This window comes from Petaurus breviceps, unplaced genomic scaffold (genome assembly GCF_028583685.1).
Source record: "Petaurus breviceps papuanus isolate PSGF00001 unplaced genomic scaffold, PetGlider_PUasm1.0 90721, whole genome shotgun sequence".
Classification (NCBI taxonomy): Eukaryota; Metazoa; Chordata; class Mammalia; order Diprotodontia; family Petauridae; genus Petaurus; species Petaurus breviceps.
The window spans coordinates 2,946,408-2,972,822 of record NW_027187322.1 but is presented as its reverse complement, the minus strand read 5'-3'; the positions used below and the strand labels follow the sequence as shown (position 1 = coordinate 2,972,822).

The 26,415-nt window shown below is 54.1% G+C and overlaps 2 protein-coding genes across 5 annotated transcripts in view; one reads left to right on the top strand and one right to left on the bottom strand.

The window, feature by feature from the left end:
* SF3B2 (splicing factor 3b subunit 2) overlaps positions 1-4,282 on the bottom strand; it is a 24,047-nt gene extending 19,765 nt beyond the window's left edge. For 2 of the 3 annotated variants that reach the window (XM_069066387.1, XM_069066388.1), the window contains exons 1-3: positions 4,111-4,282; positions 1,923-1,969; positions 1,712-1,792 (exon numbers count right to left, since the gene is read on the bottom strand). In XM_069066387.1, the coding sequence (XP_068922488.1) occupies positions 1,712-1,792; positions 1,923-1,969; positions 4,111-4,267 (285 nt within the window). In that variant the 5' untranslated portion in view covers positions 4,268-4,282. The remainder of the gene's footprint in view (positions 1-1,711; positions 1,793-1,922; positions 1,970-4,110) is intronic. The other variant, XM_069066389.1, reaches the window with a different exon arrangement.
* A 7,075-nt stretch (positions 4,283-11,357) lies between these two features.
* GAL3ST3 (galactose-3-O-sulfotransferase 3) lies at positions 11,358-22,475 on the top strand. Of its 2 annotated transcripts, XM_069066386.1 has the most exons (4): positions 11,358-14,863; positions 18,583-18,718; positions 19,179-19,443; positions 21,254-22,475. In XM_069066386.1, exons 3-4 carry the CDS (start codon positions 19,313-19,315, stop codon positions 22,473-22,475), a joined length of 1,353 nt encoding a protein of 450 aa, XP_068922487.1. In that variant the 5' UTR covers positions 11,358-14,863; positions 18,583-18,718; positions 19,179-19,312. The 2 variants fall into 2 exon arrangements, 1 of the variants encoding a protein (XP_068922487.1); XR_011164038.1 differs by lacking the exons at positions 18,583-18,718; positions 21,254-22,475 and having other exon boundaries at positions 19,179-19,317.
* Positions 22,476-26,415: the final 3,940 nt, after the last annotated feature.

Genomic DNA, 26,415 nt, shown 5'->3' with positions numbered 1-26,415 from the left:
CACACACACACACACACACACACACACACACACACACACACACACACCCCACAGGTAGGGACCCCAGTTTTTAAGGACTCCATCAGCAGATCCAAGCCCCAGGAAGTACCTTCAATCTGGAAAGGCCTGGGGCCCGCCAGGGACCACAGGCTGCCTGCCTGAAGAAGCCCTGTGCTGAAAGGCTTAGACTTTTCTCAGTCCCTTGTGAAGTCCACCCAAGTCACAGAGATGACATGGCCACTGACATCAGTGGAGCCTAAGAAAAACATCGGGGGCGACTAGGTGGCACAGTGAATAGAGCACTGGCTCTGGAGTCAGGAGGACCTGAGTTCAAATTCAGCCTCAAACACTTAACACTTACAAGCCATGTGACCTTGTGCAAATCACTTAACCCCAACTGCCGTGCTTTCCCCCCTCCAAAAAGCAAAACAAATAAACAAAAAAACTAAGAAAAACATCAGTCTGTCCTGTACTGAAATATTAAGAAACACTATGACTTATAAGGGCCAGCTCACAAGATTCTCCCTTCAAAGCCCTTCATGGCTCCCTATTATTACAGAATAATAATAGTCCTTCACACTTATTAGGCAGCACATTGAAGGTTAGGAAAATGAAACAACCAAGTCCTTAGTCTGGCATTCAAGGCCCTCTATGATCTGGCTCCATTCACCCACAATCAAACACAAAAATTAGTAAGTGCCTATTCATTAGGCACTGAGGTCACAGAACCCATTCAAGAGGCTGGAATTCTCCTAAACATCCCAATATATAAAAACAAAATGATACCAACTAGACATAGGCCATTGGGAAGAGGAGGGGAGAAGCCTGCTGCCTCTGTGCTCTGGGACCAAAGGTCAGGAGCGAGGCTGGCCCTAATCCTGGCCCAGGGATCTAGGAGTCACCTCATAGAGATGGAAACCAAAAGTGTCAAAGGGAAGAAAACTCGGAAAGGGCCAGGCCACAAATCCCTGGGAAAGAAAAACTCAGCTGGGTCAAATTCTGTAGAGGCCAGGCAGGAGGAGAACTGAGGAAAGGCCATCAAGTCAGATCTGGCCATTACAAGATCACTGGGCACTCTGGAGAGAGTGGCCTCCACGGTGTTGCCTGCAGCAGACTCAGCTTCCGATTCTGCCCAGCAGAGAGTCTTCTCCATGAGTCTCTCCTGCCACTCTGACCACTTCCACACACGGAGAGACTTTTTAATTCTTACTACAATTATCTGTGTCTCAGTTTCACAAACCCCCAACAGAGTCTAAGTAAAACCGAATCTAGTTCCCTCGGTGACAGGGGTGGAAACCATGACTTACCCAGGAAAACAATACATAATGGAGTCCTTGGACTCCAAAGTCACAAGACCCCATGTGGTGTTGGAGAAGGACTGGCCATTTCCCTCTTTGAATCCTCCCCTCTCTGGGGTCATCAAGCAAAGTATTTTCAACTGAACTGAATATCTGGGCAGCTTTAGGGAAGTCAGTTCTACTGGGAACTGTCTGGGCCTGAGTTTTCAACCACAAAATCTGGGGGATGGATGCAAGGACACTTCAGGTTCCTTCCCATCCTGCCATCACCCAACCATTGTCTGCAGCTCACCTCCTGCTCCTCAGGGAGCTTTCTTCCCACCTCTACCCTCTGCCTCCTCCCCAGCCCTGTCTAAGCAGGACCACAGCCCAAGGCTCTGTCCTCAGCCCCAGGAGCTTCTCTCCAGACTCACCTGTGCTGCCATGGGGGGAGGGGGAGCGGTTTTGTCTCCATCTTCACCTCTCAAAACTGGTCGATTCAGCACAATGCCCGTCTTGGGTGGAGGGAGAAAGGAAGAGGCCAGAGAAAGCCAGATCAGGCCACGGCAGCTCCAAACTGACCTTCCCAGTGGTACTCCCTGGGTCCAAAATATCCATCCCACCACCCCCAGGCCCACCACTGACCTGCCGGGTATAGGTCTGCAGTCTCTCCACCAGCTCCTCTCGGCTTCCTGAGGGGCCATGGGAAGAAGAGAAGAAGAATGGGTCAATTTAAATAAAAATATATATATTAAACAATCTTTTGTGTACAGCAACAACGGAAGCCCAGAAATAGAGATTTTAGAAAGACTGCTACTGCTCTCAAAGAGCTTTCATTACAGTAAAGGGGGGAGGGGAGATACCAAATATACTCAGGTAACAGCACAGGGTAAGTACAAAGAAGAGATGAGGCAAAGTGTTCTTGGAGGCCCTGAGGAAGGACAGCTCAGTGATGCTCTGGGACCACTTGCAATGAAACTGATGACTGGTGATCTCTTCAACCTGACCTACCATCTCCAGCCTCCAGGCCTTTGCATCTGGACCTTGCAAAGTCCTGATCTTCCTTCAGACCTCAGTTAAGGTTCCCCCATGGAGCCTTGCTGGGGTCAATGGCTAAAGGGGCTCTTCCTCTCCCTGGAGTTTCCTAGCACATTGCTTGAATTTTCCCTTTGCTTGACGGCTCCCTACCTTGGGCCTGACCACCCTCCCAGCCCACTCTGAATCACAGACCTGAAGAGGATCTCAGTAGCCCATGCTACTCATGAGGAAATCCAGACAAAGAGAATGGACCTCAGTGGCCACACCCATGGCTACCAGTCCATCCCAGACTCAAGAAGAACTGTTCTGTGAGGTCTGGGTTGCACTTGAGGACCTGGAGGGCAACGTGTGGCCCACAGGCACTAGAACCTCCCCAATAAGAATGTTCCACTTGTTGCAGCCTCTGTGCTACCTCGGATGAGGCAGATTCCACCAGTTAACAATCAAATCAGCGCCTTCCACATCAAGTCTAAACTCGCTTCTTGAACCTTCGGAAGTTCTGTCTCTGGGGTGAAAGGCAAGAAGTCTAATAATCCTTCCCCAATGACCCCACTCCCAATATCTGAGGACAAATCCCCCTACCCTCAGCTTCTCTTCTCAATTTCTTCAAACAGACTTTACATGCATAGACTCAAAGATCTTCCCCTTCCTCACTGCCCTCCTCTGCACACTCTCCAGCTGGGCCCCCCAAAGTGAATCCCATCTCTCCTCCAGCCTGACCGAGACCGAGCCCAGCAAGCAGGGCCCCTCCTCAGCCCACCCCTAGAGCGGGGCTTCTCTCACTAAGACCCAGAGTCACGCTGGCTCCCCTGGGCCGCCGCATGGCCCAGCTAATCCATCAGAGCCCCAAGGCCCCTCTTCATGTTTTTCTCATCCAGTCTGGGTGCAGCTGCTTTTCTGAACCCAGGGCTATGTAAAACCATAAAATCACTTATCTCCGCTGAATGTCATCCCGTCACATTCAGTCCAATGCTCTGGCTCGCCATGATCTTTCTAGACCTTGTCATTCAGCAGCCTGGCTCTTCCTTCCAGCAATGTCACCCCCCGCCTCTGCCCTGAGCCTCATCAGGGATTAGAAGCGCCAAGCAGCCCAGCTCTGAGCGTCGCTGTCCTGGAGCCCACCGCACAGGCAGCTCCGGGGCAGCTCTCCACTCTCCCCACACGGGCCTCCTGGCTTTGAGCTCAGGCTCCTGCTATGCTCTGGTTCTCCTGGGCCCCTGTCCAAAGTGAGGTGGCGGCCGTCCTTCTAAGACCCCTGCCCCAGGCCCGCCCGCCTCTCCTCGGAGCCGGTGGCCAGCTGTTCCCCCCACGTCCCACCGGTGAACATTCTTGTGACTGCCCCCGCCTGTTTGGGAAGGGCCGCGTCATCGGGGAGCAGGCAGTCGCCGCCAGAGGGGCAGCCCGGGGGTCTCCCGCGCTCTGTCACACAGCCTCAGCGCGTGAACCGCACCGCGCACACGCGCGCACACACGCACACGCGGGGGGGGGGGGTCGAGGGTCGGAGGGACAGCACCGGTGCCTCGGGACCAGGACGCTCTGGCGCTCCGGCCTTGGGCCCTGGCCCTCACCGAGCGTTTAACTGAATTCTCCCTGAAGTTGGCCCCCAGAGGGGAGCGCCCCCCGACCCCGGGCCTGGGGGCGGGGCCCGCCTTTCCCAGACGTTCCCGGCTCCCTCCGGCCCTCGGGACCGGCCAGGCATCCTCAGCCCCCGGCGCTGCCCGCTCCCCGAGGGCCCCGGGCCTCCTCGCGAGCCTCGCGGGCCTCAGCGTCGGCGGGGGCGGCGCAAAAAGCTCACCTTGGATCGGGGCTCCAATCTCTGCCAGCTTGGCCTGCAGCTCGGGCGCGGCCCAGGCGCCGTAAGGGGCCGGCGGCGGCGGCGGCGGCGGCGGCGGGGGCGGCGGCAGCGGCAGCTGAAGCTCACCTTTAGGCGGCTCGGGATGCTCCGCCGCCATCTTAGCGGCGAGAAGGCGCGCGGCCCAGGGGACTGAAGAGCCACGGCCTCCCGGAACTTCCGGCGACCACCTATCGGAGCCGGGCCTATGGGATCCGGGCAGCCAATAGAAATGCAGAGGGGGAGGGCGATTTCGTGGAGGACGCCGGGAAGCGTAGTCTGGCGTCACCTGGAACCTCGCTAGGCGCATGCGCCAAGGCGTCTGGTTGGTGGCTGAGCCTTCTAGGAGCTGTGGATCGGAAACCAGGGGAGAAGACGGACATCTCTGACCCGCCCTTAGATCAGGCTCTGCCAAGAAGCGGCCCCGCTGCCCCATGGGAAATGTAGTTTCCCTGCCCTCCGTTCTCAAGAGAGATTGTAGTCCTGCAGACCGCGGAGCAGGAGGGAGGCAGAGAGCGCTGCTCCCCCATGCCGGGCATCCAGGTCCGGCTACGCCCCGAGAGGCCTAAGCGAGAATTTATGTGTGGCCCGTAAACAGCGTGGCAGGGCTATGGAGCGCGCCGGAGTGACCAGCTGTAACCCTGGACAAGAACTGGGCTGTCCCATCTCCTTTCCTCAGAGAAGTGGGGGGCCAGGAATGTGCAGTGTCACACAGGCCACCAGCCAGCGTCATAGGACCCTAGAACTAGAGCTAGACAGATGAAGACACCGAGACCCATGGTCGGTGGGGGCCTGGAGGCAGGTTCGAATCAGCCTAGTCCATCACCTCCCGTGTGACCCTGGGCAAGTCACTTCACCCTGGATTGCCTGTGTTCTCCTCTGTAAATGTGATTAATAGCGGCCCCTCCTGGCAGGATATGGTAGTGCAGTGTGCACGAGGGCTCTGTCCAGCATGCGTCTAGTGCAAGGGAGCAGACCAGGGCCCAGAACTGCCTTCCAGCTCTCCACGTGTCCAGTGTCCATCGTTAGGCAGCACCGAGCCCAGGGCCCGGCAGGAAGCAGGCGCTCAGTGCTGACTGATTAGCCACCGACAAATAAGCTTTTACACAGACATAACAGAGAGGAGGCTGGGGTTTGAGAGCAAGCCCTCCTCACACTGGATGCTTCTTGGGGCTTCCCCTGCAATCCTGGCTCTGTCACCAGGATTTGACCCCCCTCCCTTTGGCCACCTGCAGAAACAAAGGTCCCCAGGCCCACTGAACTGAACTTGCTCCAAAGTCTCCTCGAGGGCAACTCCATTGGTTGAACTGGGCATGCAGGGACTAGCCCAGGTTATGGAAAGGAGGAAGGAAGGAAGGAAGGAAGGAAGGAAGGAAGGAAGGAAGGAAGGAAAGAAGGAAAGAAGGAAGGAAAGGAGGGAGGGAGGGAGGGAGGGAAGGGAAGGGAAGGGAAGAGGGAAGGACAAGGGAGGGTGCTGCCTTCCAACACTAGCTGCGAGACCTTGGGGCACATCACTGCTGCTCAGGCATTCTCATGCCACCTGCATAGACCATAGCAAATGAGCTCACACATATGACCTGCTTTTCAAACCTTATGACACTCCAGAAATGTCTATTCTTATCAAACAGAGAAGCAAACTGAAGCCAGAGAGAAGCAGTGACTTTCTCCAAGTCCTGCTGGCAGCACAGTGTCTCCCCACACCAGGCTGCCAGACTCCTTGAGGTAAGAAGGCAGGACTCCTGGGTCCCTGGAGACTGGGAAGTGGAGAACTTCCCAAGGCCAGCAGCAGGGGGGAGGGTGGGAAGAGTTGATTCAGGATAACACTACTCTTGACTGTCTGTGGGGAGCTGTCTGAGCCCGCCCCACTCTTCCTGGGCCAGGCACATTCAAGAGCTGAAAGGAGATAGGGCCGAAGCCAGACCCTCCAGGGAGAGAGGTGAGGCATGGACACTGAGACCAGCTCTATTCTGGCCTGCCCTGGCCCAGCCCCACCCATGCCTTGCCCGAGATGGCCCTCTGAACAATGCCCCTTCTCTTCTCTCTGTTCCTGCAAGTCTTCATTCCCAGCTCTGGTCCCCCACATAGCAGACACTGGCTTATCTAGATGACAGCAGTGAAAGCTAATGGAGACTTCAGCCATAGTCTAGTCCAAGCCCCTCACTTTTACAGATGGGGAAAGTGAGGTCAGAGAGGTGAGGTCACCGACAAGGTTCTACCAACATGGCAGGGGCAAGATCAGAATCCGGACCCAAGGCTTTCCCTACTGTACCACACTTCAGTGGGAGCCATCTGAGAGGGAGACTTAGTCCCAGGAGGCATTCCCCATGATTCTGTATACGCCTAGCTCTGGCTCCCTCCAAAAATGGCTCATGAGAAGCCATTGCCTCTAGCTTCTTCCCTCCTGACTGTGAAGGCCAGTGCAAAGGGAAGAGTGCTGAAGTTGTGGTCCCAGGACTAGTCTTGGAACATGTGCTTTGCCCTTCATGCTCTCTATCACCTTGCCCTCAGTTTCCTCATCTGTAAAAGGAGAGGTTTTGGCTGGATCATCTTGGAGCTGTCTTGCATCTCGGAATCCCATGCTCTCCTCCCCTAGGTAGTGCTTTCCCCTCTGGGGGCATTTCTCAGGACTGAGATTCCAAAGGCTAGGAGGGGAGGCAGGAAGGAGAGAAGCCAGACCTAAGGGAGACAGGCAGGGAGTTGATCCTGGGCCCCTCCCTTGTTATCAAGTGGAGCTCAGGCATAACCGGTTCCTTTCTTGAAGATTTGTCCCAGCTCCGAGTAACCTGAGCCTCCCTGGGAGTCCAGATAGTAGGAGCAAAATATACAGCCTAGGGCTGGAGAAACTGAGGCCTGGAAATAGACTGGGGATGGGGAGGGGGGAGGGAGACAGATGCCAGAGACTGGGATGTGAAGGAAACTCAAGAACTTCACATCGTTTTCTTTTCCCTGGTAATTCCTCTTTGATCCTAACAAGAGCCCTCACGGAATTCTACTCTTGATTGGGCACATCTGGGGGCATGGCCCCCATCTCAGAGCCTTCAGTACACTCAGCTCTGTGCCCAGCCTCTGGTTCCAGGCTCTCTGCCCATACTAGGCAGGGTGGGAGGGAAATACTGATAAAGACAGGGACTGTGCCAGCCACTGAAGGGCAGCTATCCCCAAATTTGGGTCAATAAATTTTCTGGAAGGGCCTAGCTGCTCTCAAAAACCATAGGGTCTCTTTGCCAAGAGGACAAAGGTGAGGTCTGGGAAACAGCCCCCTAAGACCAGCACTATTAGGGTTGAAGGTGGGGAAGCAGGGCCAGGATCAAGGATTCAGGCTACACACTTCTTCCAGGACCAAAATCATGCTCCAGCTCCAGCAGAGAAAGATGAAGAGGAGAAGCTTGGGTTTGGAGATGAAGCTGTTTGGGAAGAATCTGAGTTTTTCTGTGATGTCTAGAATAGGAGCAGAGCACCTGACAGCTTTGGGAAGGATGCAGAGAGGTGATGAGGCCTGCACTGCCCAGAGCTTCTAGTAGCCTCAGTCCCCTCCTCTGTAAAATGGGCACAATCTGGACCAGAAGTGATAGCATTAAAGAGTGTGAAGAAAGTGCTTTATTCAAACACGAGGATCCTGATGGAGAAGATGGCAATGATGGGCCACCCACTCCACACCCTTCTCACCAACTACCTCCAAGGCCCTCACCAGAAACCACACTGGAGGAACTTCAGCCAGGGCCCACTTTCCCAAAACAGTATTTCAGGAAAGCCTGCTCAATGCTTCACCACATTCCCACCAAGTGCATCCCTTTTCCTTCTTCCCACTCCCCTGGTCTCCATTTCAAGAACCTTGAATCATGCTCAAATCAGCCATCACTCTGTAATGTAATGCCAAGCAAAGGCAACTTCCCAAGGTTCAAAATACCAGCATAGCTGCTCTCCATTTTATTCAGTGACAAATCAAGAACAGAGACGATCAAAACATGACATCATTCCAAATACAGCATTTACTAAGTGTGATTAAATAATCTCCAAGGACTACCCCACCCCAGGACCTTCCATTCATTCAATCAATTACAAAGTCCCAGTTCTAAATACTACTCCACCCCTAGGCTGTACCTTCATTTAGTCCATCACAAATCCCCTCTTCTCAAATGGAGATTAGTTTCCAATCATAAGTAAAGTACATTCACTTGTTCAACCATAGAACACAAAAAGGTCAAAAGTTCCCCACCCCTGGATCACAATTGAATCTACCCCAGAGTTACAACAAGTTTAAGCACAGCACTTAATACCCAAATGGAGGTCTTTTCTTCATCTTGACAGAGGCAAGTTCTCAGCAATCTTTGTTCCTGGGGAGACAAAGCTCAGCAAGGCCACAAGATACATTGCCAGTGTCTTCATTAATTCATCCTCTGTCAGCAGAACAATCCTAGAACCCCTGAAAACATTAGCAAAACCCTCTCCCAGGATTTCTGTAAACATACAACAAGAAAATCCTTCTTCAGGGCTTCTGGACCAACAGAAAGGTTCCCAGACCCCTGCAACAACAGCACTGTCCTTCACCAGTGGACAGTATTCATTCTGTCTGCAGGACAGTCTCCAGACCCCTGCAACAACAGCACTGTCCCTCACCAGTGGACAGTATTCACTCTGTCTGCAGGACAGTCTCAGGAGCTCTTAGCCAACAGCCAGGTTCCAGGACTTCTTCAACAACAGCACTGTCCTTCACCAGTGGACAAATATGGCAAAACAACATCAAAACAGACAGACAAAGTACCAGCAAAACAGCCATGTCTCCTCAGTCCTTGGCAGCTCCAGGGGCAGGTCTCAAAAGTCCAGGGCAATTCAAAGTGGCCACCAGCAATCCTCTCAGTCTCTCTCTGCCTCCAGGAGGGTGCTTCCAAAAAGTTCTTCTGCCTCTCTCCAAATCTACATCACCAGCTCCTCCCAGTCCAGGACTCTCTTTTCACGTCAACAAGTCCATCCCACAGGGGGGAACTTAACAAGTTCTGGGTTTTAACACAATCAAACCAAAAACCAAGCCAATACAGGGGGATCTTTATATTCCATTATTATCACACTATCACTAACTAGGGTATCAATTAATCCACAAGTACTTTTCTTTTAAACCATATTTTTATTTATCTCATTAAATATTTCCCAATTATGTTAAAACATTTTTAACATTCTTTTTTTAAATTTGAGGTTCCAAGTTCTGTCCCTCCTTCCTGTTCCTCCCCCACCCCTTGAGAAAGCAAGCAGTGTGATATCAACTATACATATGAAGTCATGCAAAACATATTTCTGTATTATCCATATTGCAAAAGAAAACACACACATGAGAAAAATAAAGAGAGAAAATCAGACTTCGATCTGCACTTAAGAGTTCATCAGTTCTCTCTTTGGAGATGGACGGCATTTTCATCATGGGCCTTTGGAACTGTCTTGGATCACAGTCTTTCACAGGAGATCATGATTACAGCATTGCTGTTTCTGAGTACAATGCTCTCCTGGTTCTGCTCACTTCACCTTGCATCAGTCCATCTAAGTCTTCCCAGGTTTTTCTGAGAGTCCTGCTCATCATCGTTTGTAGCACAGTATATTCCGTCACAATCACACACCATTTGTTCAGCCATTCCCCAATCAATGGGCATCCCCTGGATTTCCAATTCTTTGACACCACAAAAAGAGCTGTTATAAATATTTTTGTACAAATAGGTTCCTTTCCCTCTTCTTTGATTTCTTTAGGGTAGAAGCCTGGCAGTGATATTGCAAGCTCAAAGGGTGTGCAGATTTCTAGCTCCTCCATTGTCCCAAATCTCCCAAGTGCTTATTAAGCACCTACTGTGTACCAGGCATTACATTCTGATGGGGCAGACACAAGTATGGAAACAGGCCTATACAAAACAGATCCAAAATGGCTTTGGAGGGGAGGGCAATGGCAGCTGACGAGGCTCATTCATAAGGAAAACTAGAAATTCTACAAAGTTGTGGTCTGTCATTTGTCCTTTCTCAAAGAGGACCGTGACATCTAGGAGGTTAAGGTAAATAAGGAATATGTTCAGGAAGTGAAGTGCCCTGAGGGAGCATGAGGCCAGACAAGCCGGACTGCCCGCAGAAAGAATGAAGTGGAACAACATGTAACAAGTCCAGACAGGCAGACAGTTGGGGGTCAGATGCTGAAAGCTTTAAATACCAAACCAAAATGTTTGCATTTGATCCTAAGGGTGAAGGGAACCAGAGATGACTGAGAAGGGAATGGTGCAGTGAGGCCCACAGGCACACACTTTGTTTGGTAGCTGTGTGTAGGACAGCCTGGAGTGGGGAAGGATGGGAGGCAGGAGAGCAACTGGGGGTTCCAGGTAATAAAAGCCCAATCTGATGACTGCTGGACACGGAGGGCCAATGAGAATGAGTAAGGAGTCCAAGATGGCACCAGCAGAATAAAGAAGCTGAATGAGTGAGTGCCAAAGCGTGTATGAAGCAGTTGCATGCCTGCCAGGCTCTGTGTGAAGCACTGAGAATATAAAGATTAAAGAAGAGACAGTCCCTGGCCTCAAGGAGCTTACACTCTAAGATGGAAAGGAAGCAGAGTTAAAGGGGAGAAGTAGCCAGGGAAAGGAATGGCCTGGGGAGATGGCCAATGGTTTGGGGATGAGCGAGATTCATGAAGCAGGAGGCTGCGGTGGATAGCTGGGGGCAAAGAGAAGCTAATGTAGGGCCTGGCATCTGGGACCAGGGATGGAGTACACTGCTTTGCATTTACTCAATCACCTGCTAATAAGGTTGGGAAGCATGAACTTATCAAGGCACTGGGGCACAGATTCAAGAAGTTCAGAAGAGGGGTGAGTTTAGAGGAAAAAGTAGGTTTTGTTTTATACATGATGAATAGAAGATGCCTCTGGGATGTCCAGTGTGAAATGTCCAATGAACAGTTCATTATACTGAACTAGATCAAAGGAGAGAAGAACCAGCCTCAGATATTCACAAGCTGTGTGACCCTGGACAAGTCACAAACTCTGTGCCTCAGTTTTCTCACTGGTAAGATGGAATGGAATTAATACTAGCACTTATCTTAGAGCGTCGTTGTGGTCAGATAAACTCAGGGAAAATGCTTTGCACACCTTAATTTAATATAGAAACACTAGCTATTACTGTAGAGAGGGCAGCTAGGTGGCATCCCAGCAGAGGGCCTGGAGTCAGGAAGACTCAATTCCCTGAGTTCAAACACTGTCTCTGATACTTCCTAGTGTGACCTGGGCAAGTCCCTTAACGCTGTTTGCCTCAGTTTCCTCATCTATAAGATTAGCTGGAAAAGGAGATGGCAAAACACTCCAGTGTCTTTGCAAAAAACAAACAAACCCAAATGGTATCACAAAGAGTCAGACACAACTTAACAACAACCAATATAGACATAAGTATACCCATGAGAGCTAGGGGGTCGCCAAGAAAGCGCAGAGAAAGGAAGGCAGTCTGTGACAGAGCCTGTTATGGTGTGCACCCCACTATTAGGGGGCCTGGTGCATATTGGGAAAAGAGTGTAATGTTAATGGGATTTAAGATCTTCCCCATCCATTAATAGGTCTCAGGTAGAGCCCATTAACAGAAGCTTGGGGAGGGGAGGCTTGCTTGTAGGAAGGCTTTCATACCTTCTGCTAATTTCTAATTAGGCACTGAGTCCCCAAGGTTGTGTTGCCTTCTGGCTCTGAGAAGTGTATGAATACTCTGAGTTGGTATTTTGCTTATGAGAAGGATCTTGTGATTCCCTGGTGGAGATTCTGAGTGGCCTGTGTTCAGAGCTCCCTGAATGCTTAGATGTAAAGGCTTTCTCCATCCAGGGATGTATATAAAGCGTATCATTGATTCAGGCAGTTAGAGCCCTGTTTTGTTGATCTTTATTTCTCTGCTTGTGTTTTCTCTGAAGTTCAGGGTGCTGACTTTTCCCTTGAACTAGTGAACACAATTTTAAAAGACTGTTGACCCCTTAAACAACTATCTTTCCTAGTAAAGCAGACCTGAGAACCTGTGCTAGCAGCCAGGTATGCCCATGTAATTGCCTCCAGAAAGGGTTACCTCTTTATGGGAGACTGGAGAAAATGGGGAATATGTTAAAGACCTTATGAGGCATCAAGAAGCAGGGGCAGAGCTCCTGAGTCTCCATTCCTCAGGAAGTATGAATCAAGGCTCTTAGCTAAAAGGGCATGATGTGAGAGGCTGGCTGGGTCAGGGCTTCAGGAAATGGGATAGAGAACCAATCAGGGAGAAGTAAAAGGGCTGTCCTGTTGCTATTAAATAACGCAGATTTGTAGAGGGTGGTGGGAGCTATCCAGGCAGAAGGACCTTAGCCCTTATATGTAAGACCACCAGGACATCAGAGTTAGAGGAGGGTGTGTGAACAGGCTCCTGTGTTCTGTCTCTAATAAAATCTGACTATATCAGTTTCTGCAAGTGAGAAGTGTAGAGGAGAGAAGGAAGGGAACCCCAGGAGGGTCAGATAATATTACTCTACCAAAGCCCTTCCCTTCTATAGGCCAAAGTTCTCATTTCTAATGACATGATAAGCTAGATAACCTCTAAAATCAAAGCTCTGGTACTGCCTGTGCTAAGGCCCCTCCCAGCCTTCATATTCCATGTTCTAGGGTCCTCCCAGCCCTAACATTCCCTGTTCTATGTTCTAGGTCCCTCCTCCCAATTTAGGTATTCTACACTGGGACTCTGGTGTCTTGTCTTCATTGACACTGGGACTAAGCTCTCTCCTTCAGCCAGATTGTGGTCCTCTCTCGGGATCCTCTCTGACTTGGCCCTTTCAGGTCTTCAATACCCACCCTATCCTTGACAAACACAACCTAATTCATTTAGTTCCTTTCCCTGTAGCGGAGACTGTTGCCTCCAGCCTCGCCCCTTGCTTTGACCCCTTCTTCACAGAGCCGTCTTTCTACGGCACAAGTGTGACCACTTCCTGTTCCTGCTCAACTTTCAAGACCCTCAATGGCGCTCCACTGCCTGACCTGCTAGTCCTGGTCTTTCCACTTTGCCTCTCCAGCCTCATTTCCCAGGATTTCTTTCTTTCCAATCAATCAACATTTATTAAGTGCCTACTATACACCAGGTGGGCACTAGGTGGCGCGATAGTGCACAGAGCTCTGGACCTGGAAATAGGGCAATTCATCAACCTGAGTTCAAATTTGGCCTCAGACACTTCCTGTGTGACCCTGGGGAAGTCACTTCTCCTTCTCTGCCTCAGTTTCCTCAACTGCAAAATGAGCTGGAGGAGGAAATGGCAGACCACTTACCAAGAAAACCCCAAATGGGGGTCACAAAGAGTCGGAGAGATCTTAACAACACATGCCAGGGACTGTACGTGCTGGGGATACAAAGGGTAAAACACAGTCCCTGCCCTCAAGGTCACCGTCTAAATGGAGAAACAATCAGCAGACACACTTGTGCAGATCTCATATAAGATAAATAAGAAATGACTAACTGAGGGAAGGCTTGCTGTGAATGAGGTGCTCATGGGGACTGAGGAAGCCCAGGTGGTGGAGCAGAGGAGAGGCAGCCACAGAGAGACTGAGGGCCAATGTCCTCTGTCAACTCTGGGCCTCTCCTCGAGGCCCTGATGCCTCATGTAGAGCTCCCTTCACCCCATCTTCCCACTAAAAGCCCGGCTCCAAAGGGCTCCCATTTCCCCCAGCGGGCTGCCTGAGCCATCCTTCACACTCACCTCCTCCTGCCTTGCACTCGGCTATTTCTAGACACGGAGAAGGTGGAGCCTGATAGGGAGCTACAGGAGGGCCGTGACCCACCCAGCAGAGCCAGGGAGAAGAGTTCTGGAGGGTTGGTCAGCTTTCCCTGCCTGCACCTCCCTGCACAGAGCAAAAGCTCTGTGAGGGCAGCCTGGGCCTTGAGTCCCAGGTGCATCCTCAGAGCAGCCAAGGGGATGGCCCATAGCAGGCAATCGGAATTGAACTCTTATCTCCCAAGATGAAGCTCTGAGGACTCTGGCAGCCATGACACCATGCGTGAAGTTACAAAGTCTCTCCCAGTATGAAGACTCTGTTCTGCCAAGGAAGGCCCTGCTCATTTTGGCCCTTCCAAGGACCCTCCTCACCCTCATGCTCTGTGTCCTGGGTCTTAGACCCCACAGAGCTCTGAAATCCTATGCTACGTATGCCAAGGTCTGTGTCAGCTCTGATAGGTGCTGTAAGGTCTCTCGTTTTGTGCTGTGTTCTGAGGTCCCTGCCGGTTCTGACATTCTCTGGCCCACTGTTTAGTTCTGAAATTCTAGGCCATTGCCCTGACGTTGGCCTGTCCCCCTCCCCCTTCTCTTCTTTCATCCTTCTCAGTATCTTCTCTCTCCCTCCTCCCTTCCCTCTTCTGGGTCCCCACTCCCTTTCTCCTCCCTCCCTCTCTTCTCAGCCCCGCCTGCTGAGTGTGATGGGGAGAGGGGCGGGAGAGAGCTGAAGCCTCGCCACCTGATCGGGCAGAGCAGAGCGAGCGGAGCCAGGACTCGGGGGCCGGGGCAGCGAGAGCCAAGGTGTCCAGAGGGCCCGAGAAGATCTGCTGCTCTGCCGAAGCATCCCCAGTCCCACTTTCCCTGCATCACCAGGCACGGACCTTTCCGACCTCCGTGAGCGCCTGATGGAGGATCAGGACTAACGACCCCAGATCCCCGGAAAGTGTGTGGGGGGTGGTGTGAGGAAGCAGCAGCCTGAGCGGAGGGAGCCCCAGCGTCGTGAGTACTGACTGCAGCAGCTCTGTTTGGGGGGCGGGTGGGGAGGAGACATCCCAGGGACAGGAAAGACACGAAGGGCTCTCCCCAACGTGTGGCCGGAGCGGGGGGGGGGGTCCACAGGGCTCATGGGCAAAAGAGTAAGGAGGGAGGAGAGGGAAGGATAAATGGGGAGAAATTGGCCCAGGGCCTGAACAGAGAAAGCTCAAGGAAATGAATAAAGAGAAGTAGGAATAGAAGACAGAGAAAGGGAGCACAGACGAAAATATGGAGGCAAGATTTGCAAGAGATGGTGATGACAGAGACATGGGATGGGGGTGGGAGGCAGAGGTCTGGAAAGACCCTGAGAATGGGGAGGGCCCTAATGGTGTGGAAGGAGACTGACTGGGCAGGTGGTAGAGATCGGACCCTCAGGGCTGTTAATCTGTAAGGGTCCACTTGACCCCCTCTCCCAGAAGCCCTTGATGTATGTATGATTGCCACTCTCCATCAATTCACACCTGCAGGTGCCCCTGACTACACCTCCCTTTCAGGTTATTCTTCCTCCTCCTCTCCCACCATACCAGACCCACTCACCTGGGCCTCGGTTTCCCCTCTTGTAGCTGAACTGCGTCTCTAAACTCCTCTCTGTTCTACATTCTCAGGGCCTTCCCAGCTCTGACATTCTGTGTTCTCTGTTCTAAGGTCTTTTAGGCCTGATAGCATTATCTTCTCCTTATTTCTAGATCCCCATGGATTTAGTAGGAGAGGAAAACTGGCTCACTGGGGAAGGAGGAGGGGGAGGTATTGTGTGTCAAAGAATTTTTCAAAGCTCCAGGTCCCTATTCCATTTTGGTGTCTGTTCTCGGGAGACAGAAAAGCAATTTGTGAAATCAAGCACTAGGTTGAGGTGAAGCATTGTTACTAAAATTAGTCCCCGTCCTCTAATTAATCTGAGAGCCCAGAGCTGAGACTGGGATACTGCACAATGACCTGCCCCTTTCTGAGGGTAAGAAGTAAAGAGATGAAGGGACCCAGGGCACCAGCCAGCCAACAGTGGAATGGGACCAGATCTGGTGCCAGCAGGTGTCAAGACCTCCTCCCCCCGCCCCCAGGCCATGGGGATTCCAAGGAGGAGAGCAAGAAACAGGATAGGGGGCTAGAGTTGGAGTCGCCAGGCCAGGGCACATATGCCGGCAGAGCCACTTTATTCAGTCTAGCCTCAGTTTCCTCCTCTATAAAATGGGTCTCTACAAATCTCTTACCACCCATGATCCTAAATCCATTCCAAATCTGGATCCTCCCAGCTTGTCCTAAACACCTCTTCTTAACCCCAGCACCGTCCCTCCCCTCCCCCCATCATCCCAGAGCTTGCTAGGGAGTCTGCTAGGGATGATGGGGTTGGTGAAAGGGGCTGAAGCAAGGAACAGCGTGAGGCCAGGACCCCTGCCATCCCCCCTTCCTCTACATGGAAACCCCTTGGCCCTGAGTTTCCTCATCAGTCACTCCCCCCGCCCTTTCCCTAACATTGGTGGATTGGGAATATCCCAAGAAGAAAGATCTGAGGCTCACGGGGACAGGAAGAGGTTTAAACCCTGAGGCAGTGAGGTCCCAGACCCCCAGGTCTATGGCCTTTAACAGAGGAACAAAGGTCAGAAGTTTGTGTCCTAAAAGAAGGTAAGGCCTTAGGCCTGCCACACCTCCAGGAGTGCAATCCAGGGATAAGGATCTGAAGGCAATTTCTTCCCTCTTAACCTTGCTTGTCCTTTCCTCTCCCCACAGGCTCCAGGGAGATTAAATCTGTCTGCAGGCCAGTGGAGGGGAAGATATTGGGGAGAGGGCTGGCTCAGAGAAGGAAAGCAGGCTGGGGCCAGGAGACTGGTGGAAAGGTGCAGAACCAGGACATCTCTTTCCTGCTGGAATGGGTTTACCTTTAATCCAGGATTAATATTCTGAGAAGGCAGGGTCAAGGGAGGAAGGCCTGTGGCTAGGGAAAGTGACCAGAGTCATCAAGGCCCTTATTTTCTGCTCTCCTGAGGCCCAGCTGTCCTTATGCCAACTTGTCCCCATTATATCCCACTGCCCATGAGCCCACCTCCCCACACACATCTTATTCAGGAAGAAAAGGAATTTGGGGGCTAGATGCTTATGGTCTATCAGAGACCAAGCAAGGCCCAGAAGCCAATAATCACCAGGTGGATGGGCCCCTCCCCCTCAGCTTCCCTAAACAAAGCTTGACTTTCCATCAGCCCTGGCCAAGAGGCAGTCTGCTCTCCAGCACATGCCAGGACCATGTTGTGGGAGCTCTCCCCACAAAGTCCCTGCTCTCCTACCCTCAAGAACTGGACCAGCATCTGTCCTGTTATTAGTGATAATCATCATATTTCCACACTGCATTAGGGCTTAAATCCAAGTGTTATCACACCCATTTTATAGAGGAGGACACTCAAGTCTGGAAGAGTGAAAGACCTGCAAGGCCCCCTCTGGTTTCCTCCAGGTCAAACACCCCTTCCTCATGATATTGTTTTCATTGCTAGTTCTGCAGACCCCCAACCCCACCCCACCCTGCTCCTGGGCTGAGGGGGCAGAGTCCACACACAGAAGAAAACACCGGACAAAAGCGTCACCCATGTTAGGCCTTGCTAGGAGGCAGCCCCATGAGTTATGAAGGAAGGCAGAGGCTCATTCTAGGCATGGCGGAGGAACAAGGAGAGGCTCGGCCTGCAGGGCCTTCTCCCTGTGTCCCCTCTCCCTTCCAGCTGTGGCGCCATCTCCCCCCCAACACTAGCTTTGATCACAGATGAGACAGCCTGGGTTTCGAGTGCCTAGGGATGTAAAGCAAGACAAGGGCTCCTCCTGGCCCTCCTCTCCCCTCCCTCATCAAGTTCCATGGAGATTGGCCCGGCTCAAGAAAGCAGGACTGAGCTCTGGGAAAGGTGGGGATGTGGGATGTTGTGTGGTCACAGCAGCCGAGCAGCCCATGGATTCCTCTAGGAGCACCTACTGTGGGCAATGCCCTGCCAGAGATCAGGGTTCCCTACAAAGAGACCGCCTCCAGCCCCTGCTTCCTTCCAGGAGCTCACAAACGAAAGGAGAATCCTACAAACAGACATCCTACATCCCTGCTCCAGAGACACAAATCCTGCTATGGACCCTGGGGGAAGGAGGGGCTCGATCCCAGTAAAATGGGAGTTAGAGGGCAAGTCCTTCCTCATCCCTGTACAGATAAGGACACCGAACCCCAGTCACACAGCTAGTGAATGGCAGAGCTGGGATTCGAATACAGGCCCTCAGATTACCTAGGCCCTTTTCCTGACTTTTACTGGCCCTGTGTGCAGATGTCTGTGGGGAAGTCCCTTTCAGGCACTGGACACAACAAAGAGAAAGGGATTGGAATGGGGGCTAGAGCCCTCTGGGTCACAGACCTGGGTTTCCTCTTATGCATCCTGTGTGCCTAGTCCTGTGCTGGGTGATGTGGGGAGGACAGAGACACTGCCATCTTTGTCCTTGGTGCACAACGTCCACCCCCCAGGTAGTACAGCTCCCAAGACATTCATCACTTGCCCAATCTCCAAAGAGTGCTGGAGGAGCTGTACAGAGGGAGGGCTCAGTCACGAGTGGAAGGAGGCTCAGGGAAGGTTCCAAAGGAGAGCTTAGGCCAAGACCTTCAGGAAGGCCTTTCTAATTCCTGCTGCCCATGTCCTGTCCCCCCCACTAAGACACTGTAATTCCACCTGAGACAGGGTTATCACAGACACTGAGGAAGAAGCTTCTCGGTAACTGATGCCCACAAGAGCCAGAAATGTGATCTCTCCTCCTCCCCCTGCCCTCCCCATACCTGGAGGGTTCTGCTTTCAGCCCAAAGCAGGGCAGAGAAGGGTAAGGAAGAACAGGGTCTGGAAGGAGGAGAGAGTGTTGGGGGATGGGTGAGGAGCCACTGTGGGAGTGGAGACTGTGTGCTAAAAGGGCACCCAGGACCCAGGCCAGACTCTGGCCTCTCTACCTGACACTTCGGAGACCCTGCACAAATCTCCCAGTCTCTCCATCTGTAAAATGCAGAGACCAAACTAGATGGTCTTGAAGGGCCTTCCCAGGGTTGGCATCCTCTGCCGCCACCTATTTCAAAGGACTAAATGTTCATCCCCCAGCTTCCTCTCCAATCAAGGCACACTGTCAGTGTGACCTTAGTTGTCACTCCTTGTCTGTCTCTGGCCCAGACTGCCTATGTGTAGAATGAGAGGGTGGGAATAGGTCTCTAAGGTGGCTCTCTGCTCTGACAGCCTCAGTTTTACAATGAGAAGGGTGGGCTTCACTGCCAACCTCCTCCCCTCCCTTACAGGTGCACCAGGAGAACTCTGGCCCCATTCTCCCCACCCCAGACGTCCCCCTGGGCTCTGGACCAACAGGAGCCGATCTCAGGGGGCAGGGGTGGGGCCTGGGCCCCTCCTCTGCCACATCGCTCTCTGCCCAGACATGCCACCAGCTCTAGCCCGGCTGCAGCACGCAGCCAAGATGGTGCTGACCAGGAAGAAGGTGGTACTGCTGCTGCTGCTGCTGGGTGGGATGCTGAGCCTGCTTCTCCACCAAGGATTGCAGCTCAGCTGGTAAGGAAGGGGGGCTGGAGGATACCTTCCTAGCCTTGGAGACAGGGAGTCTGGGAGTCCTTAACAGTGACATTCCAGGGCTGGGCCGATCTCCACAGCATAGACAGGGTAACCTAGAAGGTCTTTACCTTTGCCCCCCACCTGGAATAAATAAGTTCCAGTACTTCAGTTTCACATTATTCCATTGGATTCTCCTAAAACGGGCAGGGCAGGATAATTATTCCCATTTTACAAATGAGAAAATTGAGTCCCAAGAGTAGATTCTTGGTGAGGTCATTGAAAATGGTTCTTCCCTTTATTATTCGTCCTTCCTAAGCTCTCCAGCAACCATCCAGATGAAAAATAAGGGTTTATCTAGAACTTGGGGATGGGTGAGGAGGCACTGCAGGCACGCAGACGGTGTGGGTTTGGGGGCACCTGTGTTCAAATATTTGCTGGGCTGGCCTGGAGAAGCACTCCATTCGTTCTTCTTGGCCCCAGAAAGAAAAAGAGGAACAACAGAGTGAATGTTGCAATAGACAAATTTAGGCTTAAAATGTAAAGCTTCCTAACAATCAGAGCTGTCCAGAGCTGGGATGGGCTGGCGCTTGCTGTGTCTTTTGTCCTAGAGATTCCTTTCAGATACAGGTTGGACTAGGTGCTCCTGAGGTCCCTTCAGGGCAGACTTCCCTCTCTCCCCCACCTCCAACAAGGTCCAGAGAGGGGGAAGCAGTTAGGCCTATGGAGCCCATTCTTCTAGGGAGGACAGCCACCCCCCACCCTGGGAATAAATACGCTTGGCCTGTCAGGATGGGGATAGTGGTGATTTAACACTTAAGGCCTCGGCCTATAATGCACACACAAGTCACTGGCTGGCCCTCAACCTGGAAAGCAGTAATGGTGAAGTCTGGGGCCCCGAAGACCACAGGTCCTCAGCCTCACCTTGGACAGGAGCCAAATTCATCATCCCTTGATGTTCCCTGAGCGGACAGTGAAAACCAACACTAATCTGACGGGCTCCAAGTCAGGTTTGAACCCCTTTCATCCAGCCCAGCTCCTATTTCTCTGGAGCGGGGAAGAGGGTTTCCAAGATGGTCCAGGATGCAGCTGGCCGAGAGGAAGGCAGGCTGCCCGCACAGGGAGAGGGGGGGGCAGGCGGCACCGGGGGGACCCGTGAGGCAGGAGGCTGGGGGGGGGGGGGGGGGGGGCGGCCCACGTGTGCTGGTGAGAAGGCGAGTCCTCAGATGACAGGCACATGCTCAGAGCGGGCTCTGACAGCCCTTTCTGAACCGTAGAGCAGCAGGAATCTCTTCCCTGGACCTCCTCAATGATGGGGGAATCAGGGATCCCGAGGGGAATGCGCTGCCTTGGGGAGGGGGCTCATCCTCCCCGCAAAGGCCGGGTGACCACGGTCCCCAGGGAGCGGTCCTGCCTGAGTGCCGGGGACACTGAGACGGGTTGAAGTCAGTAAACGGGGTGGGCTATAGGAGGGCCCTTCCAGCCCTGGGCAGCCGGCCCCCGCCCACAGTGAGCGCTGCTAGACGTTGGCAGGCGGGGCCTCCAGGCGGGGACAGGCGGCCTAGCTGCGTGGCCCTGGGCAAGTCACTGAGCCTCTGCCTCCATTTCCTCCTCTCTAAAATGAGCGCAACTGTCTTACAAAAAAGCCCCACGCGGGGCCACAGAGTTGGACAGAGGCTACTGAAAACCTCCGCCCCTTAGCCACCGGGCAGCGGGAGGTGAGGCCTCCGGGGCTTCGGCGGGCAGGAGGGGGGCGGGGCCGGGCCCTGGCGGGCCTGGGTGGGCAGATCACTCCGTGCCCCTCCCCCCGCAGGTCCCCGCGGCTGCTGCTCCCCGGAGCCCCCTGCCGCGCGGCCGGCCGCACGCGGCCCAAGCACACAGCCGTGGCCTTCGTCAAGACGCACAAGACGGCGGGCACGACGGTGCAGAACATCCTGTTCCGCTTCGCCGAGCGCCACAACGTGACGCTGGCGCTGCCGCGGCCCAGCTGCGAGCACCAGTTCTGCTACCCGCGCGACTTCTCGGCGCGCTTCGTGCACCCGGCCACGCGGCCGCCGCGCATGCTCGCCAGCCACCTGCGCTTCAACCGCGCCGAGCTGCGGCGCCTGCTGCCCAACGACACGGTCTACGTCACCATCCTGCGCGAGCCGGCCGCCATGTTCGAGTCGCTCTTTAGCTACTACAACCGCCACTGCCCGGCCTTCGTGCGCGTGCCCAACGGCTCGCTGGAGGCCTTCCTGCGCGCGCCGCGCACCTACTACCGGCCGGACGAGCGCTACGCCATGTACGCGCACAACACGCTGGCCTACGACCTGGGCGGCGACAACGAGCGCAGCGCGCGCGACGAGCCCGCCTACCTGGCGGGCCTCATCCGGGACCTGGAGGCCGCCTTCTCGCTCGTCATGATCGCCGAGTACTTCGACGAGTCGCTCGTGCTGCTGCGCCGCCTGCTGGCCTGGGACCTGGAGGACGTGCTCTACGTCAAGCTCAACGTGCGCAGCGCCTCCTCGCGCCTGGCCGCGCTGCCCGAGGGCCTGGCGCGCGCCGCGCGCCGCTGGAACGGCCTGGACGCCGGCCTCTACGAGCACTTCAACGCCTCCTTCTGGCGCCGCGTGGCGCGCGCCGGCCGCGAGTGCGTGCAGCGCGAGGCGCGCCAGCTGCGCGAGGCGCGCGAGCGCCTCCTGCACCGCTGCTTCGGGCCGCGCCCGCGCCTGCGCCCGGCCGCCGAGATCCGCAACAAGCAGCTGCAACCCTGGCAGCCGCTGGGCAACGTGGGCATCGTGGGCTACGACCTGCCCAGCCGCCCGCCGGGGCCCGGCGGCGACGAGTGCCTCAAGCTGGCCATGCCCGAGGTGCAGTACTCCAGCTACCTGCTGCACAAGCAGAAGCTCCGCGCCTCCACCTGGCTCGAGCGCAGCCGCGCCGCCTTCCGGGCCAGGGGCCGGGCCGGGGCCGGGGCCGGGGACCAGCTGCTGCCGCCGCCGCCGCCGCCGCGGCCCATCCGAGCCCTGCCGCGGCTGGCCCGGAAGGGCTGAGTCCGGGCGGCCGGGAGAGGGGACCCCGGGGGGGCCTACCCCCCCCCCCCCAACCCACCGCGTGCGGCCGGGATGTGGACAGCCCCGCCCCCACCCAGCCAGAGGGCGTGACCTCCACACCCACGTGCAACCAGGACGGGACTCACCCACCCAAACACAAAGGAGGTGGCCCCCTCCACGAACCACGAACATCCGAGATGATGTACATCCGAGAGATGGGCAGACCCGCCCGCCGGGGTGATGTGACTCCGACAAACCTGGGACTTCTCTCCCTCCCCCCATAGATGCCCGGCTCTGCCCCAAACCTGGCCAGCACAGGGTGATCCCTGCTTCTCGGGGTGTGCACCGCACCCCCAAGCAGGCCAAAAAGGGCTCCCACCCGCCCTCGTGCAGCCCCTTACCTTAACGGGAAGAGATGACCCTCGCCTCTCCAGGCTAGCCAAGAAGGGGTGACACCTCCCCAAAGATATGCACATGGAGCTGAGGTGGCGGCTAACCCTCCTCCCCAAGAGATGTGCAGCTGCACCCCTCGCCTGTCACCTCAGGCTGCTGCCCCTTCCTCCCCATTCCCACGTCATCGGGAGGTAGGCATCTTAACTGCTCCTACCCACCTCGGGCTCCGAAGCCCTGACTAGCCACCCCCCCCCAAGTCCCCTCTTCCACCTAATCCAGGGGGCCTGCCCTCTGTCAGAGCCCTCCAAAGGCCTGGGGGCTCCGAGCATTACAGAGGAGTTGGGCACCCTTGGCACTCCAGCTGTGAAGCCCTGCCCTTCACCAGCACACACGTCCCCAAGGCCCTCATTCAGTCCTTTCTCCAGATACTTCTTACCTTCCTTCTCCCACTTGACCCCACCCTGCTGCTCTTTCCAAGGTGGGGCCCACACTGTCTTCCTGGCTCCATTCTTTCCCTACAGAAACAGCTGCTCCCACACCCAGGAACTGAATATGGGTTGGGTTTTTTGTTTTTAATAAAATGGATTTTCTGAGGCCAGTCTCCTCCCCGGGGCCTTAATAACCTGAGAGCCAACACTCTGGGGAGATGCAGGGGTTGAGTGCCCTGAAACCAGGAGCCTGAAGGAACCTTGTGAGAGGCTGAGTCCTAGAGAGGTTCCCTGCCTTGCCTGGCTGGTCCAGCTAGCTATAATCGGAGAATGGAGGGTTTCAAACTGGCTCTTCCCAAATGGGGGGATAGCATGTCCACTCCACTTGACTCCCAAGTAGAATCCCAGAGTTGGGAGGAGTGTCAGAGGCATGGACCAGAACAACCCATATATAACTCAGCATCCCATGTGCCTCCCCCCCCGAAAACCACCCCCACTAGCCTTTGCTTGAAAGCCTCCAGCCAGAGGAAGCCCATCTTGAGACAGTCATCGTGCCTTTGGTTTGGTTTGCCTCCCTGGGGACTGGGAGAGGACTGTCATTCCAGCTTGGTTTTCGTCTTTATTCTGCAGATGTCTGGAGAAGCCCAGAAGCCCATGCAGGTTCTCAGCTCCTGCAGGGTGGAGCCCTCAGCCCTGGGCCCCGAACGGGTTCTGAAATCGAAGGCTTAGAGTTTGAGCGATATAACTGAGTTGTGTGGCCTTTGGATGATCCCCAGATGGTGCCACAGTGCACAGAGTGCTGTGAGACCTTGGACAAGTCACTTCTCAACCAGTGCTTGATTGTCTCCTTAACTGTAAAACGCGGATAGGGCCAGCACCTGCCTCCCAGGATTGTTTTAAGGCTCAGATGAGACATTTATGAAGTTCTTCACGTGGGTCCTGGCCCTATATAATGGGAGCTATACACATTCTTATGAGGTGTGGGGTCTGGGTTGAAGGAACCCTTCAGTTGTGATTTGGACCAGATGCCTCTGACATAACCTAGCAGCAAAGAAGCCTGAGGGCACTCCCTAGCTCAGCTTGTGGTCCAGTCATGTCTGACTTTTCCTGGCAGATCCTGGAAAGGTTTGCCATCTGCTTCTCTAGCTCATTTTACAGAGGAGGAAACTGAGGCAAAGAGGGTGAAGTGACTTGCCCAGGGTCACACAGCTAGTCATTGTGTGAGGCTGGATTTGAACTCCAGGCCCAGCACTCTATCCATGGCTTATTGTCTGGCTGTGTGATGGTGGCCAAGCTGGGTCCACTTGCTGACATTCCAGCTGGAAAGCCCAACTCTGGCTTTTTAAGAGGAGTCAGATACTTTATCCCCTGGCATTCCAGATGTGAAGACTATTCAAATCCTCATTTTACATTTGAGGAACCTAAGCAGACATGTCAAGGGACTTACTCAGGGTCACACAGCTAGGACATGTCTGAGGCCAAATTTGAACTCGAATCTTCCTTATGTGGTCAGGCCCACACTTGAGGAATAAAGCGTTACTTCCCACGTTCCCCAGACTCATGGGAAGGAGCCCCAGGAGCCACCTTGTCCCGCCCCTTTGATGTGATGATGATGCATGTGGGGTCCTTCAGGTTTCTGAGACACCTTGCCTCTGTTCCAGCCCTCCTAAGAGCCTTGTGGCAAGGAAGAGGTGTTCTCCCCATTCCTGAGAGGAGGGCCAGGGGGCCCTGAGAGGCTACGCCATTGACCCCACTCTCTCGGAGTTCAGGGCGCTTTCCCCTCCAATCCAATGACTGAGACCCCACAGTGCCGAGCACTGTGCGTGGTCCCAGGCAGGCCCTTCCCACAAGGAGATTCCACTCACTGGGACATACCAACAGGTGGTATCTCCAGATGACGTGAGGAGAGAGCACCTGGAGAAGGTGTGACCGAAGGATTCCCAGATAGCTTCTAGCTGAGCCTCAGAAGAAGTGAGGAATTCTCAAGCGCTGAGCTGAGGAAGGAGGCCCTTCTGGTGCTGGCTTTCAGTGCCCCGAAGAGGCTCTTACCTCTAGGCTACCCTCGAGATGAGAAGGAGCGATTATGATATATACTCAGCCTTGTGCTTTCCATCACCCCACTGTGCAGAAGAGGAGACTGAGACTGGAGCCCACAGTCACACAGATAGCAAATAGCCAAGCCAGGGACTGGCCCCAGTGCCATGCCACAATGGGCCCCTTAGAGCCTGTTCTCACACACATCTACTCCTGCATCCAGCATGAGAACTGAGGACTGGACGTGATGACCCTGAGCCCCTTGTGTTCTGCAGCCATCGAAGAAACCCTCGGGCCCCCTGACAGCGCTCTCAGCTCCCACTCCCACCTGGGCAGTGACCAAGCGTTTTCTTCACGACTCATCCCAGGAGGCTGTGATCTCTGTGGCATTCTCCGTATGAGTCAAGTTCTGCTAAAAAGACAGGAGAGTTAGAGTTGGGGGGGGGAGGGGACAAAAGATATCATCCTATTCACCAGCGAAGAAACCAAGCCCCGCCCCCCCAAAATGATGTGACATTCAAGGTCCCATAACTCCTGAGCATTGTAACCAGTGTTGGAGCCCAAGACATCCAAACTCAGGTCCGAGAGTCTCCCTGTTTGTTGTCCAGTTGCTTGCCAATATTGTGAGGGCCTAGGGACCCATAGATCCTGCCAGGGAGTTTGCCTGCACTGTCCAGAGGGCAGTCATCAGCTCTGCCCGCGCATCCCATGTGGCTTAGTGGATGGCAAGCTTGGCAGCATCAGGCACCTGCTGGGTCACCCTGGACAACTCTCTTCACCTCTCTGAGCTCCAATTTCCTCACCTGCAGAAGCGGAGTGATAACGCTTCCTGAGGAAGTTGTGATGAGAATCAAATGAGATGGCCATGTACGGAAAGTGTCTGCAAATCTTGAGGCCCGTTATTAATGAGCAGCCATTGTCAGCACCATCAGCATCTCCCATCTCCACTCTGTCTGTTCTACTCACCTCCAGGCAATTTGTGTGGCCTGACCCGGGGGTGTGTGAGAGTGTGTGTATGTGTGTGAGTGTGTATGAATGTGTGTGTGAATGAGTGAGTGTGTATGTGTGTGAGTATATGAGTGTGT

Coding starts and splice junctions, on each gene's coding strand:
- GAL3ST3 (XM_069066386.1), top strand. CDS start 19,313: ATGCCACCAGCTCTAGCCCGGCTGCAGCACGCAGCCAAGATGGTGCTG. Junction 19,444..21,253: donor CAAGGATTGCAGCTCAGCTG/GTAAGGAAGGGG, acceptor CTCCCCCCGCAG/GTCCCCGCGGCTGCTGCTCC.